The 22,867-nt window shown below is 39.0% G+C and overlaps 1 protein-coding gene across 1 annotated transcript in view; it reads right to left on the reverse strand.

Annotated features, from left to right (window-relative positions):
* The window catches only part of PRKCA (protein kinase C alpha), a 148,730-nt gene that overhangs the window by 81,416 nt on the left and 44,447 nt on the right, over positions 1–22,867 (reverse strand). The window contains exon 3 of the mRNA XM_085304790.1: positions 8,566–8,648. Coding sequence (XP_085160916.1) covers positions 8,566–8,648 — 83 coding nt within the window. The remainder of the gene's footprint in view (positions 1–8,565; positions 8,649–22,867) is intronic.

Consider the following 22,867-nt stretch of genomic DNA (forward strand, 5'->3'; position numbering starts at 1 on the left):
CATGGGTACAAAAAGAAAAAAAAAAAAAATCTCTTACATCTATTAAGTTCTCCTTAGTAGAATTTAGCATTTGCTTTCACTTTTAGCTTTTGAGCTCAGCCTGTGTTCATTGGTATACCAAGGGCTGAGTTCCATTAACCCTTCATCACATTCATTATGTGGCTCACACTATTCTTACGTACTTGCAGGGGCACAACTGAAATCCAATTACGAAAGGAATCACGACAGTTGGCAAAACGGCAGAGATATCTTTCAGTGCAGGTAACATGCTGTAGGTTTAAAATCCTTTGGCATAAACTTTTGTTGGGACCATTATAAAAATCTGACCAATTAAAGACATGAGAATGTATTTTGTGACAGTGATATCACATAATACATGTTCCCTGATATCAAGGCAAATCTYGTCTCTTACAAAAGCCTCAAGAAAATCTGTGAACCATTCAGATCTCTTAAGAGTGTCACCTCCTTCATGGAGAGCTAAAATTAAGAGGATTGAAAAAGGTAATCAGAGCATGCCTAATAACAAAGCTTTTTTTTTTTTTTTTTTTTTTTTTTAATGGGAAACTACCCAAATGCTTTACCAGAAGCAGTTAGTTAGATGGAGCTCTACAAATGCAAAAGGACAGCAGCTGCTCTCTTGCCAGCAAGGCTCTGCCATAACTTCTCCTTCGCTCCCTGTTTTTCTTCTCTCCCCCTTTTCCTTCCTTCTCTCTAGCCTAGGGTCAAAATACCTTGACAAAAGTAATCTGCTCTCTCCTATAAAGTTGTTCTTTTTACTCCTACCTCACAGGTGGTACCTAGAATTATGTGATTTATATTCAGAAACAGAGGCTATACCATTTATAAATTTAACTCAGTGTTCATTACCAAATTTCTCAACGCACTGCAAGGAAATAGCTATCAATAATGTACAAAGATAGGTATGCTCCCTGGTGACACATTCTAGAATTATTTGTAGCATATGGGATCTACAGTGCATTTCAAAATTAGCCCACTCATTTTATTCCAAATTAAGACTTCATCTAATTTTGGTGGAAGAACTGCCACCTCAAAAACAGACAGTGCTAAAAATGTTTGGCATTCTGCAAGAGTTTCTCAGTGGTCTGCAGCTCTGCAGGTTCCTTCTAGCTAGTAAGTTCAACATGCCATAATCAGACACTATTTTTAACTCTTGATTGTGGGGATGGAACCTGATAGAAAAGGTTCATTTTGGTACATGGTACATTTGTATGATACATACAAATGTATGGTACATTTTACTCTTGACATTTCATTTAAAAGAACAGATTACTATTAAGCACTAAGCTTTCTTCCMCTTCTTTCCCCCTTAAACCCTGACATCGTGTATTCCATTTCTACGCTGTTTAAAGGGTGACACAACTAACTTTTGTCAAGGGAAAGTATAAGAGGACTGGGAAATAACTGAATTCAACTTAAACTGAATAACTAAATATACTGTAACAATTGCATGGGGAAAATGTCAACTTCAATTTGGGCAATTTGAAAAAGTTTTGATTCTGAATTTAGCATCCAGCAGATTGCTTAATCAGCTGTATTCATTGACATTAGAATTGCAACCCTATCAACAAGATTTCTTTTTACTACTACAAATAACTTTGCTGAGGGCTCTTGTTTTATAATGTCACTGTCTAATAATTATTCTTAAAGGCTAATGCTTCTTATGAAAATCACTGATATTTTCAGATTCATCCTTTATAGRTTTTCCATCTAATAGCGATATATTGTCTCCATTTATCTATTAATTCTTAGATTCTCCTGTGTTACCCTGTGTATCACAGCAAGAGTCTGGAATATAAAAACAAACTCTGATTTGTCATGATGCATTTTTTCAGCATTTTAATTCTTCAGGGTTGAAAAATTAAAAAAAAAATCTACTTTATAAATAAAAGCCTTTCAAAGCTATGAACTTTCAAAGCTTGAACTGTGACAAGTAATGAGTTAAACTACATGCCCACTGTCTCAAATGCAAGTTTTATACAATAGAAGACCTAAGAAAACGTGACTTTGGAGTCTTTCACTGTGCCCTGTCAGGCATTCATCACCTATTTCCTATAAGTAGGGTGTGTTTAAGGAGAGGATTTGTCCAGAAGTGTAATCAAAATTTTCCTGCTTTCGGCAGATGGGGAGTCAGCTGTCTATGTAAGTTCTGGGATTGCTCTCGTGGGGCTGCAGGGGACTATACGGCTTTAAAGTTCCTGACCCCGTTCCTTCGTAATTTAACTCTATTTTTCTTGAGGACCCCCTTTCCTTGAGGATCGTTCCCTCTAGCTTCAAAGCCGTTATAATCGCYAAAGAGAATTGCTGTGCTCTAATACAGGGATAGAAGAGCGGTGCTCTCCATAGGCGATGCACTCCAGGTCAAACCGTGCTTCACGTTCCAGGACATGAGCCTGGCTGAAGCGACGTGCGAGGCGGCTTCTGGCCGCCGGGACGAAGGCACARGGCGAGCAGCGGCTGAGCCCGTGCGCGGCGGCGGGCAGCGCCTTCCCGCRCAGCGGCGCCCGGCTGCCCGAGCGGGAAACGGGCCGCGCGCGGGGATTAAAGCAGGCTGAACGCCCCCGCGCAGRCGAGGAGGAGGTTTCCGCGCGGAGGCGGCGCCTGCCAAGCGGGGAAGCAGCAGAAGTGCCGAGGGTGACATATGGTTGGCTTTCGCYCCGTGGGAGCGGGACAGAGAGGTGGGAAAACACCATTTGGATCCCGAAGTACCTGCAAGAGCAGAGGAACGCGAGGGCGCGTGGGACACGGGCCCGGTTAGGGCGCCTGCCCGCAGGACGGGGAGCGGGCCGGAGSAGCCCTCCCGGGCGGCCGGGCACCGGTGCGCCCCGCGCCCCCTCCTCGTGCTTTCCCTCTCCTCCTTTAAGAGGGGTCTCAGCCCGGGAACAACCCCCCCCGTTGCATTTCGAAACCAGCCCTGACAACYGCGCGCGGGAGCCGTTCACAGCAACTTACTGTTAGACGAGCCAAGTTCTTCCTTCAGGTAATTTTGAGACCTTTGAGGTCAAAACATTCAGTATATTCCYCCAGCAGCACCAAACCTTTATTTCTGCAAGAACTACTTCAGATGTCCTGCAGATATTCAGAAGTTGGGGTGGTCATAACAAATAAAATATTTATTTTAGTAAGCAAAGTATTCTCTCTGTCTTGTAAGATTTGTTTAAAACGTACTTACTGCATTGCGTGTGGTTTTTTTTAGTTTGGTAATCTACAGGTAGCTAATTGGGCAYGGAGAGTAGGAATACAATAAGGAATATCCTATTTTGACAAAAATATCTTTGTATTTTAATTATTTTAGAGTAATATTATTATTTATTTTCCCCATCTAATAACATCTACTGCAAACAAAGAAAATCATTGTGATTAGTATTTTTTCTAATAGGCACACACACACTGAGTTGGTATCTCTATTTATAAATATAAACCGGGAAACAGAACCCACAAATTGTGATTTCTTACACCTGTATGACATGAAACAAGAAGCGTGACCYGCTGCAGAGCCTGCTCTGTGCCAGAAGCCACCCGAGGCTACCAGGGAGGAAAGGGCCAACGCTTTAAGGGAYGAGGCCAGCTGAACACACAAACCTCAGCATGGCAGTTAAATGTTTTATTGCAAATGTTTTGCTTTGTTTAATTGTAGTGTCGCCAGGGTGTAACCCACAGGGTGGAGAAGGACTCACCGTGCAGAACAGGTGTTGGGTTCAGTCAGGAGGACGCAGTGGGCATGAGATGTTTGCTAACAGCTAAACACAAAATTTTAAAAGCCGTTGTCCCCCGCAGTGGGAACAATAAAATATTCTTGGAGAAACACCAGCTATAACATTTCCAATGGCCTTCAGGAAAGCACTTTTGCTCCTCTGGCAAGCGATAAACTTTGCTATTTTCCAGACTTGCCTGCTTTCGTGCATCCTTTGCAATAAAGTGAGCAGATTTTTATTTTAATTTAAAAGAAAATATTTCTAATAGACGTTTTCCTATTATGTAAAATTCATATTGGCAAGAATGAAAATGTTGCTAGTGGCTATAACATTTATCATGGACACTTGTTTGCTATTCAAGCCTCATGATGTCAAAYCRAGATGACCRTTGCACTTCAGTGTAAAAACAATCAAACAGTTAAAAGCAAATTGGATGTACCGTGTTGCCGCATTTGATTAACCTTGGAAAAAGTGCTGCARATCTTTCTGATTAAAATCCCCCTTTAACTAGTTCTACACTAAGTCTTAATACTATGCTTCATACTACCATTTCTTTTCCCAATCCCCCAACGTGAGTAAAATAACTATCTTTTTTCATTCTAAAACTTGGAAATACATTGGCACTCTGGAACCAGTCTCCTACAACTAAATGAATAAAAAAGATTTTGGCATTGCCAGGAACTGACCAGAAAGAAAAATATGGTCAAGATGACTAAACAGTTCAGACTAGCCCTGCTGTAGTCATTTACTGCAGGACTATTTACCGTAAGGAGGTGTGACTCAAGGAAGAAAATCCTGTATGTGATTTATATCACAAGCAAGGCTATTGAACTGAAGAGCGTAATGCTGCAGCAGACACGGAAGACGTCAGCACTACTCTAAGCCTAACGCCAAAGCCGAGCCCTTCGCTGTCGTCCTGGAGGGGGGAATTCATTTACAAATCAYTCCCTTCCCACTTGGACCACAGCACAGTAATATCTGAGGCTGTTTTTTTTTCTCTTCCCAACCCTAAAACCGCAGAATGGAAAGCGTGACCCATCCCGTCTCTCCCCGAAGGCCACCGAGGTTGCAGGGTACCTACTGCACCATTTACAATTGCGTCCTAACCTCCCCAAAAAGGAACCTTCGCTTCCTCAGACACAAAATCTCGACACCACTATTTATAGCATGATACAGATCATGCGGTTTTAACACAGCTGAGTAGTTAAAGTTTATGAAGAACTTAGCTATCTGCCGTGCAAGAAGGCTACCAAACAACAAAAGCCCTGTGGATAGGCACAGTYTGAAACCCTTTTGGTTTCTGAATGACTCTCTTCAAACATCCAGAAATTAAACATTAATTTTTGACTGTCTACAAATATCTAGAAATTAATAATTTCACTTAATCTGTTTGACAGTGGCAAAAATTAAAACAGTCAGTGGAATTTCCTCTTTTTGCAAAGAGCTTTGAAAATCAGTTATCTATGTGATTCAAGAAATCTCTTTGCACCTAATTTATTTCAAAATTATCCTAGTCTCTCTTTCAAAAAAGCATTATTTTAAAGATATACTTAGACCTCACTCTTTAGTTATGGRTACACATTTAGCTTTCATGGAGGTCAGAATAATCTTTCCAAAAACTAAGCTTTTTTCCTCTCTCAGAGGCTTCCTGACTGACTGAAACACCACACTGTTCTTAAACTCTTTGTATCCCTTGAGGCACGTAGTGTGAATACCACAGAACCCTGCCTCAAGAGAAATCTATAAATAAGACCTTGCCATCCTGTCCTAGATACCTCGGAGCTCAGCGGGGATGTCTGTGAACACTCACCTGCAAGAACCGCCTGCGCGAGGCTGCACCCCGCTGACGGGCTGATAAAGGCAATTCTGTCTCGGCGCGGGAGTGTTTTGTGCATCCCGGATCCTGATCTTGACTGACACTGGTTGCAAGGCACCTATCTGGCTGTTAGACTGCTGAGTCTCCTTACTAAGGAGAATAAGTTTAACTGATAATTATTTCCGTAAAGGAGTTGTGAGGATCCAATTTATGTTAGAAATATAACGCGATATAAATGACTCCTTTTTTTGTTTTTTTGGAAGGCAGAATAATGCTGCCCACAGGGTATGGACGCAAGCATGCAGCTCTCAAAAATTTGCCATTCAAAGCAGTTTTCTAGCAGATTTTTACTGTTCTTTGATTCTGACCTACTGGCTTCTCATTCTTCTCACTAGTAACATCCCATAGTCTTTTCTAATACGAAAACTGCTGTCTCTTATAATACATGTCTGTCTCTTGAGAAAGCTTACAGCAAAAATTCACTATCAAGAAATGTCTCAGTGCAAAAAGCTGATAATTTCCTCACTTAAGCGCAATATGAAGATGATGCATATATATATATATATACACACACACACACATATATATAAATCAAAATAAAATAAATATAAAAATTATATATATGTATGTCTGTTTGTCTCTCCTTCTCTGCCTGATTTTATCAGTATGTGTTCGACTGGAGACATACACAGACAAAAAACCTGCAAAAATTATATAATTATGCTCTGGAAACTTTTATTCTGTTAATGGCTATATGACTCTCCTCACAAATAACAGAAAGTCTACATCATGTAAAGACCCTGGAGAATTTGAGTATGCAAATTAACTGTGCACTTGCATAATCTGCCGTTGTTTATAAAAGTACTTTCATTTTTCAGATCTAAAAGTTTGCCACACCTTTACAGCACATTCCATTTCAAAATTAAGCTTATACGAGCTTAGATAATAATAGGATACTAGATTATAAAACGGTAGACACTGAAGTCAGACAAACATCTCAGTAAATTAAAGTGTAACATTCTGCAGTCCTCTTTATTTAATAGGACTGCGAATGCAACACAATTTTAATAAATCATTTATTTTTTGTATTGCTTTTAATCCTCAAAGCATTTTTGAGCTATCATTTCTGTGTAAATACTGAAAATGATCATTTGGTAACCCAAATACTAAAATAAGGCTGATTTATTTAATCATCGGGGCAAACAACAAAACAAAAAACAAACCAAGAAAGCAGTCAGCAATATCAAAGACTATTAAAAGATAGCTACATAACAGATTTATAACAATAAAGAGATTCTCCATAAAATTAAATGGTCTCACACACGAATGTGTGTTCTCATTTATGCACTTTAGGAAAATCAAATAAAAACCCCTGAAGAACTTAGTTAAAAAAATCTGAAACACATTTGAGTCAAACCATTCGTTATAGATACAGACAACCCAGACACAAGTGTCACCACTAAAATTCTCAATCAACAGTATTTTTATTAACAACTTATTTGCATAATTGAGCATTAATATAAAACYAGATTTAATTATTTATTTTACTTTGCTTTTAAGACTGACCAAAGCTAAACACCAATTCATCATTGGCACTCACTGCATTTTAGAGTACGATTACTTATGCAGACTTATTGCAAGTCTTTTATATAATTATGCCTAACCTCTGCCCAAACCTGAAGAAAGGCCCAGCGTCCACCCAGGAACTCCCCCGATGGGGTTTCCCTCGTGGGGGGCAGCGCTGCGGTAAGGGGGCACCAAGCGCCGCTTCCCAGCACGCCCGACTCGGCTCTGGCTGACCTGTATTGCTCAGGGCATCTAAGAGCTGCTCTGCTCTCTGCAGGCAACTACCCTCCCCGTCAGCTAAGCAGGGGAACCGGAACAGGATGACTGTACTCCCAACTTAAGCACTGGTCTTACATACCCAAATTTTGATGGTATGAAATGCATTTCACTTAAAAAAAGTGCCCCCCAAACAGAAAAAAACCTTGTTCTTAAAATACTTCTCAGTTCACTATTCTTAAACTTAGTAACAAAACTTTTTAAATATCTCAAATTTTCAAAAACTCTCAACACTTTGCCCACATATTGCTCATTGATCTCATGTCTAGCATCTTAAAACAATTCATGAAAAGCTTATTAAAACCTAGTAAGAAAAATCTTCTGCATTTCATCAGAGGAGATAATAGCCTACAATCTAGAGCATGAATACGTCTAAAGAAACAAAACAGTGCAGTTTAAACAAAGGACACTTGGACTATATTGTTCCCATAAGCAGATGTTAAATTACCTCACTATAAACTGGAATTTATAAATCTCAAATAAATGTTATTTTTATGTGAATAAACAAGATCAGTTTATTATTTCAGCAGGGAGGCATAAAATTCTTGACCATATGTCTTACTAGGAAGGCAGATGTATTGAAAGTAAATATCTGTTATTGACTAGAAATGTTACGTGTATAAAAAAGTACTGATAGAACAGGATAGAATGGGTGTATCCTGACTGGTTTGTTAGCTCAAGCATCAATAAAATTCAAATTTCAAAATCCTATCTCAGATAAGCCAACTGACTCAATTTTAAATCATCATCTAGCTGTAGCTACAGATCCTTGGGCTCAGAGAGGACATGGGCTAGGGTCAACTCTGAAGTAACACCTTGGGACAAGATGAATACAAGAACAAGCTCAGAAAACAGACAATAGAGATGCCCAGTCTTTCCTGGGCATTGTTCATATCAAGTAAAATTCACATAAAAATAAATTACYGACTTCCTGCTGGATACACATCTCAGGACTGTAAGCGATCTTGCTTACACCTTCATCAGCAGTTAATCTTCTTACCAAAACAGATCTTTGAAGTCCATAAATCTTCAATATTCACTTCAGAACCATTAAAAATTGCTAGGACTACAAAGATCTATCATAAAGAACCTACTGACGTTGTTTTCAATGCATTCTTACAGTTAGGTGTAATAACATAAAACTATTCATAAAAGCAATATATCAAACCATATATCAAATGCCAATTCACTCACATCAGTGTCAGGTCCCTTGTCAGCCCCAGGACATGAGAAGGTAACAAATTCATGGCACCTCTTATGAACCACAAAACAGCAAACTGTAAGAAAAGAGGAAAAGAAAACAGCATGACATAAGTTTAGTTTTCTTCTGTCGGAATGAATATAATTACACCAGAAATACACTAATGGCTACATATTTTAGCCGTAGGTCAACAAAGGAAAGCAATGCCAGGTGCTAAACAGAGATGTGCCCAAGAAAGGGAAGATCAAAGAGGAAATTTAATTATTAACAATTAACGAGGAAGGGGAAGATAAAGTTAAGAAAAGCATGCACATTTAAAAATCAAAAGAATCCATAATGATGATTTTTTAAAATATTTAAGASTGCCCCTAGCAGTAAAACACCACGTGGGATGGCCAATTCTGCGAAGCCAATTTCCCGAATCCAAAGCAGAGTCTGTATCACGCGCGCTGTCAGCATGCCTTTAGACAGGAGCAGGAGGCATAAACGAGGCACACGAAGCCTGCAACAACCCCATGCTTGTGCATGTGATTTGCTCGCCTGCATGCCTGGATGGAGAAGTCTAAGAAAAACCCAGCGCCTTTGCTAGTTAATTACTCCTGTGAGAAACCAAAGCTCTCAGTGTAGCTTTTGACTACAGCATGACTCCCCTTTAGAGTTCACGAATGATCTAAAATAACATTTTTCTTTTTGGAGAGGATAGGGAAAGCTCATTCCAATTTAATTGGCTCATGTGGCAGAGGTCATACATGCCCCCAAACACCACAGAAAATGAACAATTTGCTTAAATGAGTTTACTCACTTAAGCAGGTTCTTTTGGAATCTTAAATTTATTTGGGATGCTCCACAATCAGACAGTCAAACCTCTTCTGGAATTGCAGAATCTATAACACACTTTCTGCCTCAGTCTTTAAAAATTTCTCAATCAGCAGAGTACAAGAATGCTTTCTAGAAAGAGTCCTCCAACAATTTCCACACCAAAGAATTCACTATTTCCTCAACTTTATCCACATTTCAGCAAAATAGAACAATTCTAGATTTCAGATTACGGAAATTTGGAAACAAATATCTCACTATCAAGCAACATTTTGCAACAAGTTAGGAGATTACAGTGAAACAATTCTGAAGTGATTCACAATTTTGTTATAGGTAATGCATTCCCTGAGCACTTTTAATTTTTGCTGTTTCCAGACAATAAAAATACAGTATTTTAAAGGAGACTTTGAAAGAATAAAATAGATTTTAACTGATTTGCATTACAAACATTGAATTTGTTCAACTTCAATGGAAATTGAGCAAATTCCCTCAATTTTTCAAAACTGAAAAATTTTGAGGAGTCTTTAGCACTTTTCTTTCTCTTTTATAATGTATACGAATTCCTGTCACTTCAGGAAAACAAGGGCTGATAAYGATGTTACAAAGTGCCTCTTCGCGTCACTGCAGCGCTCAGTTCTGGATTCCACGGCAGTGCTACACTGCTCTGCTTTACACGCGTAAGCTGCCTGGCTGCCTCTGAAGAAATCTGCCTCCCCACCCTCACACCTTTCTTCGGCTATTTTTCTCCGTCCTTCCATGCGGTAATCGTTTCCAACTCTTCCTATTTCTGATGTGGCAAATGTTTATTCTTTGGGCAAATGGTGTAAAGCAGACTTTGTTCCACTGATTTCACGAGCCAAGGTTCTGGCTCAATGCAGGCTGCCCCACTTGCTAGTCTAGTTTGTAAACCTGTCTAAATCCTAACAAATCCTACAATTATCATTTAGATGGTTTGTTTCTACTGATGGAAAGATCACTGAGTAGCAATTACGATTAATATTACATGCAGCTGAGAAGTATTTCAGTCTCAAATTGTATTTTTGCTTCCAAACTTTTTACTCTAAGACAATAGCCTGATTTATGTTTGCAGGAGTAAACCGTACGATGAAAAATAACAACTCTTTTTCCCTGGAAAATGTAACTAATTACTTCTGTAGACACAGTCACATATTTGCAAAATACTACAAGAAAACCTATGTAAAAGATCTGAAAAATATYTCTGAAAGGTTGCAGAATGGATCTGCTTTATTGACGTCCTTCTCCCAGACCAAGATCCTACGCAAACTGGTTCAGTTCTGCCTCTACTCAGCAATAATGTATTTTACAGAAATTCTACGTGCTTTGGCATCTATTTTGGGTAATATTTATGTAGCCACATCCTATCTCAGAGTTGAGAGCCCTTCATTAACACAYTAAAAAATTCATTCAACTATAGACAACGTTGACCATGATTTTAATATCAATATACAGTAAAACAACATCATTCTTTGCAATCGCCTTTTCTATTCTATGTCTATGAACTTTAGCTACTAACTTTAGTGAAAACCATGGTAATCATACTACAGCAAAAACTCCGAATCAGCTGCTAAAATAAATAAAACATGCAGCTTTTCTCCTTTTGGACTTTACGTAAACTTCACTTACAAAAACTCTTATTAAGGCACAAATTACTAAGCGGGACGACGGAACTTTCCAAGCCGTTCGGTCTGCTCTGCTTTGCCAGCAGACAGACTGCTGCGGACTCCTCGACGCTGCCTTCGCCCGGGCGAAACCTCAGCGCCGCAGAGGCGAGCCGGACGCCCGGAAACCGCAGGGAGCTCGCGGAGGGAGACGCGGCGCCTCCCGCGCCGCCGAGCTCCCCTCTCCCCAGCCCGCCCCTACAGTGGGGCCTTTCGGAGGCGGCTGCCGCGGCTCCCGCTCTCTTCAGCGCTCAGACTCCTTTTCTAACTGCTTTCTCTATCTGAACTACAAGAAATAATTCCAGAGCATTAATCTGCTCTCCTAAAAAACCCTGCTTGCTACCAAAAGAGTATTGTATTTTTTTCTGCATGTGCTGTGCTCTTAAGGTAATGAACTACAGAAAATATACTGTGTGTGCCTGGAAGGATTTATTTTATTTCAGTTTGCTTTCCAGTCTGGACATACTTTGTTGTCCGTTGGGAAATTTAAAAGCTTTTCCTTAAAAAATACTGAAAGTCTCAAATTTATTACCTTCATTTCCTGTTCATATTTGTAGTGGGCTACCCACCCGTCACAGAAATTTGGGGTAACAAATTCAAAGCTTCAGCACTGTCTCACCTTTTGAGAATATTCAAGTCAAAAATAAAAAAACTGACATAAAAATAAAAACAATAGAACGGACAACTCTCATGGAACTGTAAATCTAACAGCAAAAGGATGAGAGTGAGCTACAACATTATCAGTAGCAGTCATTTCCAAATTTTAAATTTTAAGTTCAAATTTTCATTTTCAAATCCAGTATTAGGCCTTTAGAACATATTTTCAAAGCTTCTATTTTTTCCTAATTTCACAAAATAATACATAGCTATATGATTTACAGTAAAAGGGTATGTAGTTCAGATAAGTGGAAACAAAATGTCTGCCTAAAACACCAGGACATTTTTAAGGATTAATCATGAAAAGGAACTTTTCACCTGTTCCTTGTTTTTGCAAAGTTGTTAAYAGTTTCACATCACTTCTTGCGGCTGTTAAGAAGTCACATTATGTTCCTCTCTTTCTCTAATGAAAGTTGTATTATGCTACTTTTGCAGAGCCTGCCAAGGAAATTTGTTGCTTTCCATTTTAACAGCAGCGTAAGTGGAAGAGAGCTGGCACACACCACGCGCAGGAGCTTGAGAGCGAACGGTATCACCAGGCTGACAGTTCAAAAGAAAGTCCTCGTGGTTTTTTCCACGTTTTGACAGGGTGATCTCGATCTGTCGTACAGAGAAGACGGTTGCAAACTTGCAGCTTTTGGGGCTGTGGAGTGGCCGGAGACGAGCGCCTGCCCCCGCGCCTCCGGGCAGCGCCGCCCAAGCGACGGCGAGAGATCGCCGCGAAATGACGTGGCCGGGGCGCCCCACGCGTCCCCCCAGCAAACGGGCCCGAGACGCGCTGCAAGATTTGTGGACTGATGACAAAGAAGTGATTCACACTAACCAAGGGTTCTCTGACAGTTCCCAGGACAGAGAAAAACATGCTGTTATTAAAAAAAAAAAAAAAAAAAAAAAAAAAAGAGAGATACAAATTGTGATCAGTCACTTCAAGTTACCATGCACGGCTGTAAATTTTGAACTGTTTTCTAAATGACTTGATGTATGAATGTTATCAGCATGATACATTGAGAGTTATGTGCTAAAAATACTGCTACTAGTAGGTTTCATATGACAGAAATGAAATATTACAATAATAAATACAGAAGCAATCTCTTCTATTAGATGATCTATAAAGGAGAAAAGCTATTGCGAGCCCCAGTCACCCACACATCATTCAGCCATATGCCTGAGGAGCTTTACAGCCACGAGCACACCAAATAACTAGGGGTAAAAATACCAACACAAAAGTCATATACTTCAAAGTTTGGCATTATTTACAGAAGTCTAACAGATGTTTCAAAAACTAATTTTACATTCTCATTTTAGGAAGAACCTGCTTGCAGAAGGCTTCCCAGCAAAAACAACTGCCTTCACTACACCACCAATTTATTCAGTAAAACAATCTAAGCAGCAAGCCTAAAGCCTCAAGAGAGCATATTAAAAAACTTTATATACAATAAGTTTATAATAAACCCTGCATCTTCCAAGCAAGTTTAACCAAATTGCCAGTTATTCTCTTTAGAGAAATCAGTGAGCTTTTTCCAGTTATCTTTGACTCACTTCTACAACAGTCATGACTATTCTCCCATCTCAAATTATAAACTGGTAAGGTCTTAAGCACAATAAAAACCTTTCATTAACTTCCCATCTCAATAGACCTTAAAGCTATGTCTGGAGTGGCACAAAGCAACCAGGAGCCTGGCTTTCACGATGAGGGCTACCCGAAYACACACCTGCCTCCCGAACCGCTTCCAGGTCCTGAGCATTGATCCTCTCACAGCGGAAGGCACAAGAGGGACTGAGAGCTCCAGGGAAACTAGTCTGTGGGCACTCGACATTYGCTGTTGGGTCTTTTGCTCTCACTGTCCAACTGAACAAGGAGTGATTCCAAAGTGGGCTCTGAAGTTGTAATAAAAATGTGATGCGCAGAAACTCACTGCCTTCAGAGCACGCTGGAGAAGCTTCGGGGCCCCTGTAACTTGGAGCGCTGCGGAATTATGTTCCTGCTTTACACGCTTTGCATGTTCAGCRAGGCCACCACATTTCCCCAAGGGGCACATATTACCGGCTGACTTTTTCTTGTGTTTTCTGCATAACACCAAGCAATGAATGAACCTGTCACGTGGCATGTATTAGCTTATTCTAAGATTTAATACAGCAACTACATTAAACTGAAATAGAATACTACTTCAAAATAGAAAAAATCATTTAAATGTTAACTACATTTGTTATTTAGATAGACAGCACTGTTTAAATAAATTTACTAGGAATAATTACAGTCAGGAACAGGAAATATTTCCAGAACAAGAAGAGTAACAGTTAAGAAATTTAACAATAGTTCTCTGCCTCCTGTTCTAAAYATTATATTATGCTTACGTTTAAGAAAATAGTATTATTTTGGTTTTGTTTAATTTAAATGAGGCTGTGCCTCATCAAATGCACAAGCCAGAAGTGCCACTTCTGAATGTTCTTAACATACTGAATCCACAGGAGTATTTAAAAATTGCATTATCCTAACTGTTTCAACATATATAATTTATAACAYGCCAGCTAATTTTCCTGCCAATGTTTCCAGAAGAGAGGGCTATCTCCAGAGAGTACCCAGGCTAATGCTCAGAATTGATACAGTCTTTCACTTCTCATTTACAACTTTCTTACTTAAAACAGCCCAGCAAGATACAATCTGTTCCACTATAACATGGTTAATAAGAAAACCAACTCTCTTCCCTCCAACACCTTAACCTGCTGCTAAGCTCCTTAAAGCTCTTTTGTAACAGCATGAGTTCACACAGCACCTGTACGGTAAGAGGATTCACTAGGTCAGCACAGACAGCTGTTTGCTGTCTGCCGAACTTCGGAACCTAAGTATTGCAAGGACCGATTTACTCTTGGCGGAAAWGAGGAATGGAGAAGTCTGTGGGAGAAGGCTGGGGGGACAAAAGGGATTTAAGTCTCTTTGGTGGTCATGAACAACTCATCCCGGTTTTATAACCRGATTTACAATGTTGGTTCTACTAAAATACAAACAATCACTTAGGAAGCGCAGAGGAATATTTACTATCTCTTCAGACAGTGGGAAGGGGAAAACACACATTAGTACAGGCTGAGAAACTGGAATAAGTCTATCTAATCTGTAGAGTGTTACACATTGCTTGCTTCATAGATTAGCTTTATTGCCATTGTACTTTCTGCAATGCTCAAGCTGTCATGCTAAGGCAGCATCAAAAATCTGCCTTGAAGCCAAGAATACAGGCTATATGAAATCAATATTGACAAACTAGGGCTGGTCCCTATTTCTAAGGCTCAAGAGTGTACTGCTCAATTCCTGGTTTGCATATCCGCAGGTCCATACGTCTGACCTTGCTGCACAAATCCTCTTTTTCCACCTTTGTMAAGTTCACTCAGGCTAAATAAGTAGACGGGAGGACAGAAGTAAGGTCTGTTCCATATAGTCAAAAAATTTTAAGAGAAAGTAATGGTTAACTGCAACATCATCTTATTTGTGTGAAAGGATTATATAGATCATCTGGACAGTGTTAACTAATCAGGTCATTAACTCCTTTACACTAAGTATAAAGCAGCTGGACTTGGTTAGTAAGCTGGCTTTGCAAGACCTATAACCATGTGTGCAGTTGGCGTGCCCRGGAGAGAAAGCATATATATTTTCATTTCCCCAAATAACTTCAACGGGCCAGGTATGACAAAACAACAACAAAATACTGCCCAGGTCGCTCCTGTCACTGAAAAAAAAACCTTCTTGAATTCAAACAGCTGGATTGCTGAATTATATGCTGCTTTAGAAGCTGAAAAAGGTTTTCAAGCTTTTAAGTATATAATACGAAATATTCAAGTCTGCTAGTTAATTACATACTTTCCGAACAGAGAACCCTGCATCTATGCGGAGTCCTCGCTAAAATTTCACAAGCCTATTTATCTCTCTCCTTGAGGTGTCCCATTTTATAAATGAATAATATCCCAGAAGTCATCCATCAAAGTGTGCTGAAATAGCTATTTCAAGAATTTATAACAGCAAAGACATAACAGCCCACAAGAGCAGACATTTTGTACCATTTCTGTACTTTGAATGCACCGCAGTTTAAAAATTTGCTAATCTTAGCACTTTGTAGGCCAGCAGCTGAAACCCTCTGGGTGCCTGTTGCGAGCTACTTTGTACCGGGGCGGCGCAGAAGCCCATCAGCGAGGAACAGCGCAGCTCTTTCAGTTCAACAGCCGACACAAAAAGCAAGCCCACAAACGTTCCCGGCTCCTCCGACGCTTCAGCTAATCCAGCTCTGACCCRAGCCCCAGCGAAGGGACGGCTTAAACAAGCAGCCGTCCTCGGGCTGCTGCATTACCAAACGTAAAAATAAAGGGCTGCAAAAGTGAGCAGTTCAAAGCAGCACCAGGCTGCCCCTATTTTAAGGCTGTATGAAACGACAGGATACAACATGAAACTCTCTCTAGAGTGCAGCTGTTCAATTTTGCCTTATTTTGTAAAAAAGCTGCAATTCTGGGAGGCTCCTTACAAGGATCAAATGAAAGCAAACAGCTTTGGAGAAATCATGGTAAAGGCCTCTTCCAGCACTGACCATGGTCTCACCAAATCCCACCCACATCCTTCTGCGTGAAAAAAGGAAGCAGTTGCTCAATACATCTTCACAGAAACTGYGAGCAACGAGAATGGCTCTCCTCTTCCCAGCAATGGCACCATGGCACATCACGTTCTCCAAATCTTCTGCCTCCTCCCACCAAGCACAGCAACAGCTTACCAGAGCCCAGAGCTCACGTTTGCCATGTGCAGGGCTCTTCCCGGCTGCTAGCCGGGCCTAACACTTTATTCTGCACCCCTGAGATGCCTAACACACCAAAGACAAACGTCTGAAACATGTACAGGGATTTCTCAGTCTTTCAWCTCACATTAAATCACCCACATGGTCGACTTGCCACAGGCTGCGCCGCTCTTCAAAGTACTGTTGAAATCAGCTTGCAATTTGAAGTATGCAAAACTGCTGAAGTACAGAAGATGTGCTGGTACAGTTGTAAGACTTCTGGAAATACTTCAGAATTTTTTAGTACTAATTGCACAGCTTGTTTTCTCAATACTTTACCTAATAGTTCAATGTCAAGCTAGTTCCATGGTATGAAGCTACTCGTTGCTGTAAACCAAAAGACTTGTTTCCTTTAGTGCAATTTATAATGGACGCAAACATAAAAAGTAAAATGCCAAGATCTGGATGTTAAGCATTTTAGTATATTTTGAATTTAAGTCTACTTTTCAGCTGTGTTTGAGAAATCTTATATCTAACAAAATTAATGAACTTTACTTGCCAGGAATCACAGGTCACATATTAATTCCAATATTACCAAAAACCCTCCAGTATTTACTTCATTTCAGGACRTAAATAAGTGAAGCCAAGAAGACACTGAACAAGCTGCTGGACATGTGAACAGAACCATATACTAAGTACTTAACTACTAGAAATAAACCACTTGTAATACTTTTTTGGATGTACTCCTAATAAGAAAAATAATTCCAAGTTACTAATGTAACAAGGATAACAGTGCAATTTCACATTTACTCAAATACGTGAATATCATCGAAAAAATATTACCCTTTGACATTAACWTTCAGATTATCGTGATTCTAGAATAGTGTAATAGGTCTTCAAAATTTTTAAAGCAAAATACTATGCCTTGCACCTTCATTATAAAGAGGGAAAGATTTAATCCCACAAAGTAAATGTTGTTGCAACATTTACGTGCTATTTAATGTTTACATCTGACATACAGTTATATAAATTCAAGTATGAAGAATATCCTGACACTGATCCACAGAAACACCAATCTAGACACACTTCCTCCTCTTCAGCCCAATTTCATTTGCTCTTTCTAGTTCATTTCATTTTGGGCAGGGTCTAAATCAAAAAGGTAATTACAAAACTTAAGTTTTCTGATGACACTCACCTTACATTGCTAAATGACAAACTCACCATTATCTTCATAAGAGTTAAATTTGTTATCTAAAATGTGCTTTAAACTCCAAAATCAGCTCATTTCTATTTGCAAGATTAATTGGTTCTGTGGTCCATCTATGGCCTATTCTGTGCTAAAAAGCAAGCATTAAAAATAGAAGATATTAATTTAATTATGTAACAAATCAGTAGTGACTGAACATTGCACAGTATATATTTCATCAAATCTTGGTCACGTTGCTTCACTCTGCCTAAACGGAGAGATTCATCTAGACCAATCAATCTGGAAGAACATCATCTTGACAACGATCCTTTTTATGAAGGAATTATGTCTTGTTATAGCAGAAGACTTAGTAAACACATTTTGGAATCAGTTGTTCATGAATTTGCTACATGACTTTCAGCAAACTGCTGAAAGTCTACTTACTACCAATTTGGGTTTTGTTGCTTCTTCTTCTTCTTTTTTTTTTTTTTTTTTTTTTTTTAAGGAGGGGGTGAGTTAAGAGAAGAGGCTTAATTTCACTTTACATGTCAAAAATGTCCCCAAAAAAATGGTCTGAAAGGCACAAAAAAAATGAAAAGCATTATTTAGCTTCTTGCTGGTGCTAAAACAAATCATTTAGATATAATGAAATTGTCAATACACATTATACTACTGTATTTGTAAAGCAATATTTATTATCTTTAGTTACAAGATAGCTCCAAATTAATGTGCTCATTATTATGAAAACAGGCATTTCCATTTGATACTGCATTGCAATAACTACTAAGATTTAGATATGAAAATTTATTCAATATTAGCTCTAATACRACAATTTCCTTCGCCTTAACACAAAATAGACATAACGTTACATTTAGGCTAATTTGTAAGTTACTTTAAAATAAGGGTCCAATCAACCAACAGAAGGGAAGATATTAAAGGCAYGTTAATACTGCCAACTGCAGTGTGCAGGGAGTATGAAAAACCAGGATGGGCAGTAGAAGCAGACAGCCACAGTGACATGGTCTTCACTGAAAAATGACATACTCTGCTAAAGAAAGTGCATGCAGAAGACCTCCAGTTGAAGGATGCTAACSAGAATGCTTTACAGAGACCTTCCCAGTGGCCCACAAGCACAGGCAAAGAGTAAGAGTAGTGAAGATGATGTATGTCGGCAGAGAGTGCTACACAACAGCTGCTCAGGCTGTCTCACCAGCTCCGCTCTCCAGGACTTTGGACCACTGCAACCTCAAGGTCAGAGAGCCAGCAGCCCTCGCGGAATATCTGTTTCAAGAAAGCCCAGATTTTATCGCAACAATTAATTCTCTGCCTCTCTCAAAGTATGTAAAGTGTGACTTGAATATAGCAAAAAGTATTTAAAAATAAAAAGGTTGCAAAGATATGCCTAAAATTTTCAACRTAGCCAAAGGAAAATGAGGAATTTCAATTCCTTCTAGACATGAAACTAATAAAGCCAACTGATAATCACTTTAAACACTTCTCAAAGGATTCAGGCTGGGATTTCTAATCCTAATCACCCACTCTGTTTCAGCAGTAAGCACTGCATTACAGCAAGAAACTGATGCTGGTTTGTTCATTTGCTTAAAAATTTTCTGTTACTGTTTCTCTTTACTTTTTGATATTATGCAACAGACGCTCAATATCTCTTGCAAGTCTTATCCAATTAACTACATCTTATTAAAGGGTCATCTGCTGTAAACTTCAAAATCACTTTCCTATTCTCATCAGTCATTGAAAACATAGCTTCATCTCAAAATAACAGCAACTTCTCTGAGAGAAGAGCAATACATAAAAACCCCTATGCATTAGACAAATTACAGTTAGAAAGTTATTGCCAAAGTCATTTAAAGTGTGTGGTGTGGAAACACCACATCACTACGCAGAACTGACATAGCAATGACTTCCTCAGTTGTGGTTAAATGACCACTTTAATTTGACACACAGCACACTGCTTTTAAAAAGGGTGATCCCTGTCTGTTTGCTTCCATGTCTTGATGTTTATGCAGTCAAGGTTTAGTGGGAGGAGGGGGCTGTATTTTTTTTTTTGTTTGTTTGTTTTTTGGGAGACAAGGTAAGTTTTTAACTGGACCAGTTCCTTGAATTATTTCAACATGCACAAATATGAATGTTCAGGTAGCATGAGAAGAGAATGAAAGGCCTCAGCAGCAGCCTAGATATATGCCAGATTTATCCTAGATAAAACAGCCAGGTAATCATGACCTAAGTGAACGTTGGAACTCAATCCATCTTGCACGCTGAAGTCAATGAGCCAAGAAGCTTTCCTCCTATCTCAATTTGTCTAGACGGCTTATAAAGATTTTAAAACATTTTTCAAGAGCAKAGAAGATTCCTAGAGTTTGAACTTCATTTTGAAATGCTCACCAAAATTAAGCCTAAATTTGAGTTCTTAGAAAGCGTAGTGGCTATTCTCATTATTAGTGCCTACACTCGTTACATTATAAGGAACCTTGACTATTAACACACTGAAAAYAGTATTCAAAGATTTTCCACTGTATTATCATGATATATTAGTGCAGTTTTTCTTGGCCTACTGAAGCAGAAATATATACAGTATTTCCTAGTTTATTATGAGCAGTTTTCTCATGTTATGGAAAGGTAAGTACTATGTTCTATACYATGCTTTTACTCAAAGCAATATATTTGTCTAAACAATAAACTAGGTATAAATAGCATAAACATTTACCTCAGAATATTGCTTAGAACGGGCCAAGAATTTTCAAGTATCAATAAGGAATTGGAATTCAATAAACCATTACTCAAAGAGGAGAGAAAGATGGCAGAGGTGAGGGAAGGGCAAGAGAAGGTAAAGAGCATTCTGCCAAAGCTTTGCCATTCCCACTCACTGCTACCCGCTTTTCTGTGAAACACGCACAAAGGGTCTACAGTCTAAAACTGATGTAAGTTAATTCCTGCAATTATTGTCTTTTCAGATCATTTTTCCTCAAGGTTTTACTATATGATGCACTAAGGGGATCACACAGTACACCAAAAAAATTCAAGCTTTCTGTAAGTGTCATCTGAAAATCTGTAACTTGATAAGGAAAACAAGAACCAAAAATTTACAGTGGACAGGTTTTAAAAGCGCAGGTAACTAACATGTAAAATAAGAAATCTCTCTATTTTTCATGTACGTTAAAAACATTAAGCAAAACTATAGAAGTATTTCTTAAAAAGAAATCCCCCAAGTCTTTGCTTTTGAAGTTTAAAGATTTTCTCACTTAAACACTAAGCAATCACTATTTTCCCCCACTAACCTAACTGTCCCCCTTCTTACATACAGCACAACAATGCAATTAAGCCTTTTTATAATATGCACTGAATATCATTATAAATTAGTCTTTTACAGTCTCCACAACACTTAAGTATATCTGGGATGCTGTATTATTCAAAAGAATACTACAAATGTTAGTATATCCATGAACTTTAAAAGACAAGTTATTGCTAGAGATAAGAGTATAAATTCACTCCAGTAGATACCTGGACGAGTCAAATAGGTCTATTTTATTTTTCGCCAGGAAGGAGAAAGCGTAGACCAAAAAATGTAAGTGTCATCAGACTCTCTGCTTAAGCCTCATACTCCTCTAACACTCCAGTGAGCTGGGAAAAAAAAAATAAATAAATAAAACCACCCAGACGCTGAGCCTGGCATCCAGCCCCAGAATGACATCTGGGAGCAGTTAGTCACGAGCTCGCTAATGCCGGAGATCGGGAGCTGCACCCCGCCGCGCCGACCAGGTGCCCCATTTCCCAGTCACGCCAACCCGGGAGTGGATCCGCATGCGGGCAATCGCAGAACGGGGAATGCAAGAAAACACATAAAAGCACAGCACAGGAACATACACAGGCAAGACAGAGTAGTTTCCCTGAGCATATATATGGATATCCATAATAAAGCACTTTAACAGGACCAAGACTGCTTTGTAGCGTTGTCAAGCCCATGCAGTGCTGATGGAAAGCAGAGAAAACAGAGAACAGATAACAACACCTCAAGGTTTACTCAGTGGAGTACACCATCCAGAAAGCCTRTGGCAAGTCGTCTCACTTAAATGCTTTCTCCAGTCCTACAATCTATGTTTATGCATCTCKCACTTCCTGAGCCAGGCCTAATCCAGACACATTTAATGTTGTCTTAAGACCTAACTGACCAAAGTCTGGACTCCGTAATGTTTCCTCTTAGACCTCCATAATTAGTCTGGAGCAAKATTTAAAACCAAAACAAAGCAAAACAGAAAAAAATAAAAAACCACCACCACAACATTTGCACTTGCAAGATCTGGAGTTAGTGTCTTTTTACTCAATAGCCTGAATAAAACAGTTTTATATAATACAGCTCATTCATTACATCACACCCACACTTCTCAAATACTATTTAATATTTCTGATTGTGCACATTCCTTCACTGCAGCCAAAAATAGTTTTTATTTCAATCATTTTATGCCTTTCTAATGCTGCACACTGCAGGGTGCTTTAAACTCTTCACAAATGGAGTAAAATAATGCAATAGAACTGTAAGAAAGCAAGTGATTTATGTAAAATTGCATGTTCTCTCYGTAAACAATGTGAAATCTTTACAGAAGTGGATGGAAAATAAAAAGTTCCAGTAGACTCCAACTAGCATRAGAACAGATGAATTCTAAATGAATTATGCTGCAGTGGTATAATAAATATAGAGTTAACTTCAGGCTCTGAAGTTTGAAAAATTCAATCCTACATACAATACACCATAATACATCAATCTACCACATAAGAAATCAAACTTCCAATAATAACTAGATGCAACATAAATTTTCAGTGTGGCARGAACTTTGCTTTGAAGCTGTAATGATTAACTTGCAAATAAGACATTCATAAATTCAACGTAGGTGTTAAAATGGGACAAAACTCTCTCTTAGACAAATGGACAGGAGAAAGAGAGGAAAAGTGTTCACAAAGCACTCCAGCTAGAGTCTCTCCACAGAGATCTCCATAAAGATTCTTTAGAAAATTCTTTCCTTAATTAGTTAGGACAAAAACATCTCCCCAGACTTTGATGGCAAACCTCCAACAACTGCAGTCTACATGGTATCACTGCAGCAAAAACACTCCTGTGCCACAGGCTGTTCGCATCCAACGGACAGGAAAACAAACCAAGCAACATCAGCCTGTGAAGTTCTCCACTGACGAAAGGGTC

The sequence above is a fragment of the Rhea americana genome, unplaced genomic scaffold (assembly GCF_003343005.1).
Source record: "Rhea americana isolate MKP2758 unplaced genomic scaffold, rheAme1 scaffold_21, whole genome shotgun sequence".
NCBI lineage: Eukaryota > Metazoa > Chordata > Aves > Rheiformes > Rheidae > Rhea > Rhea americana.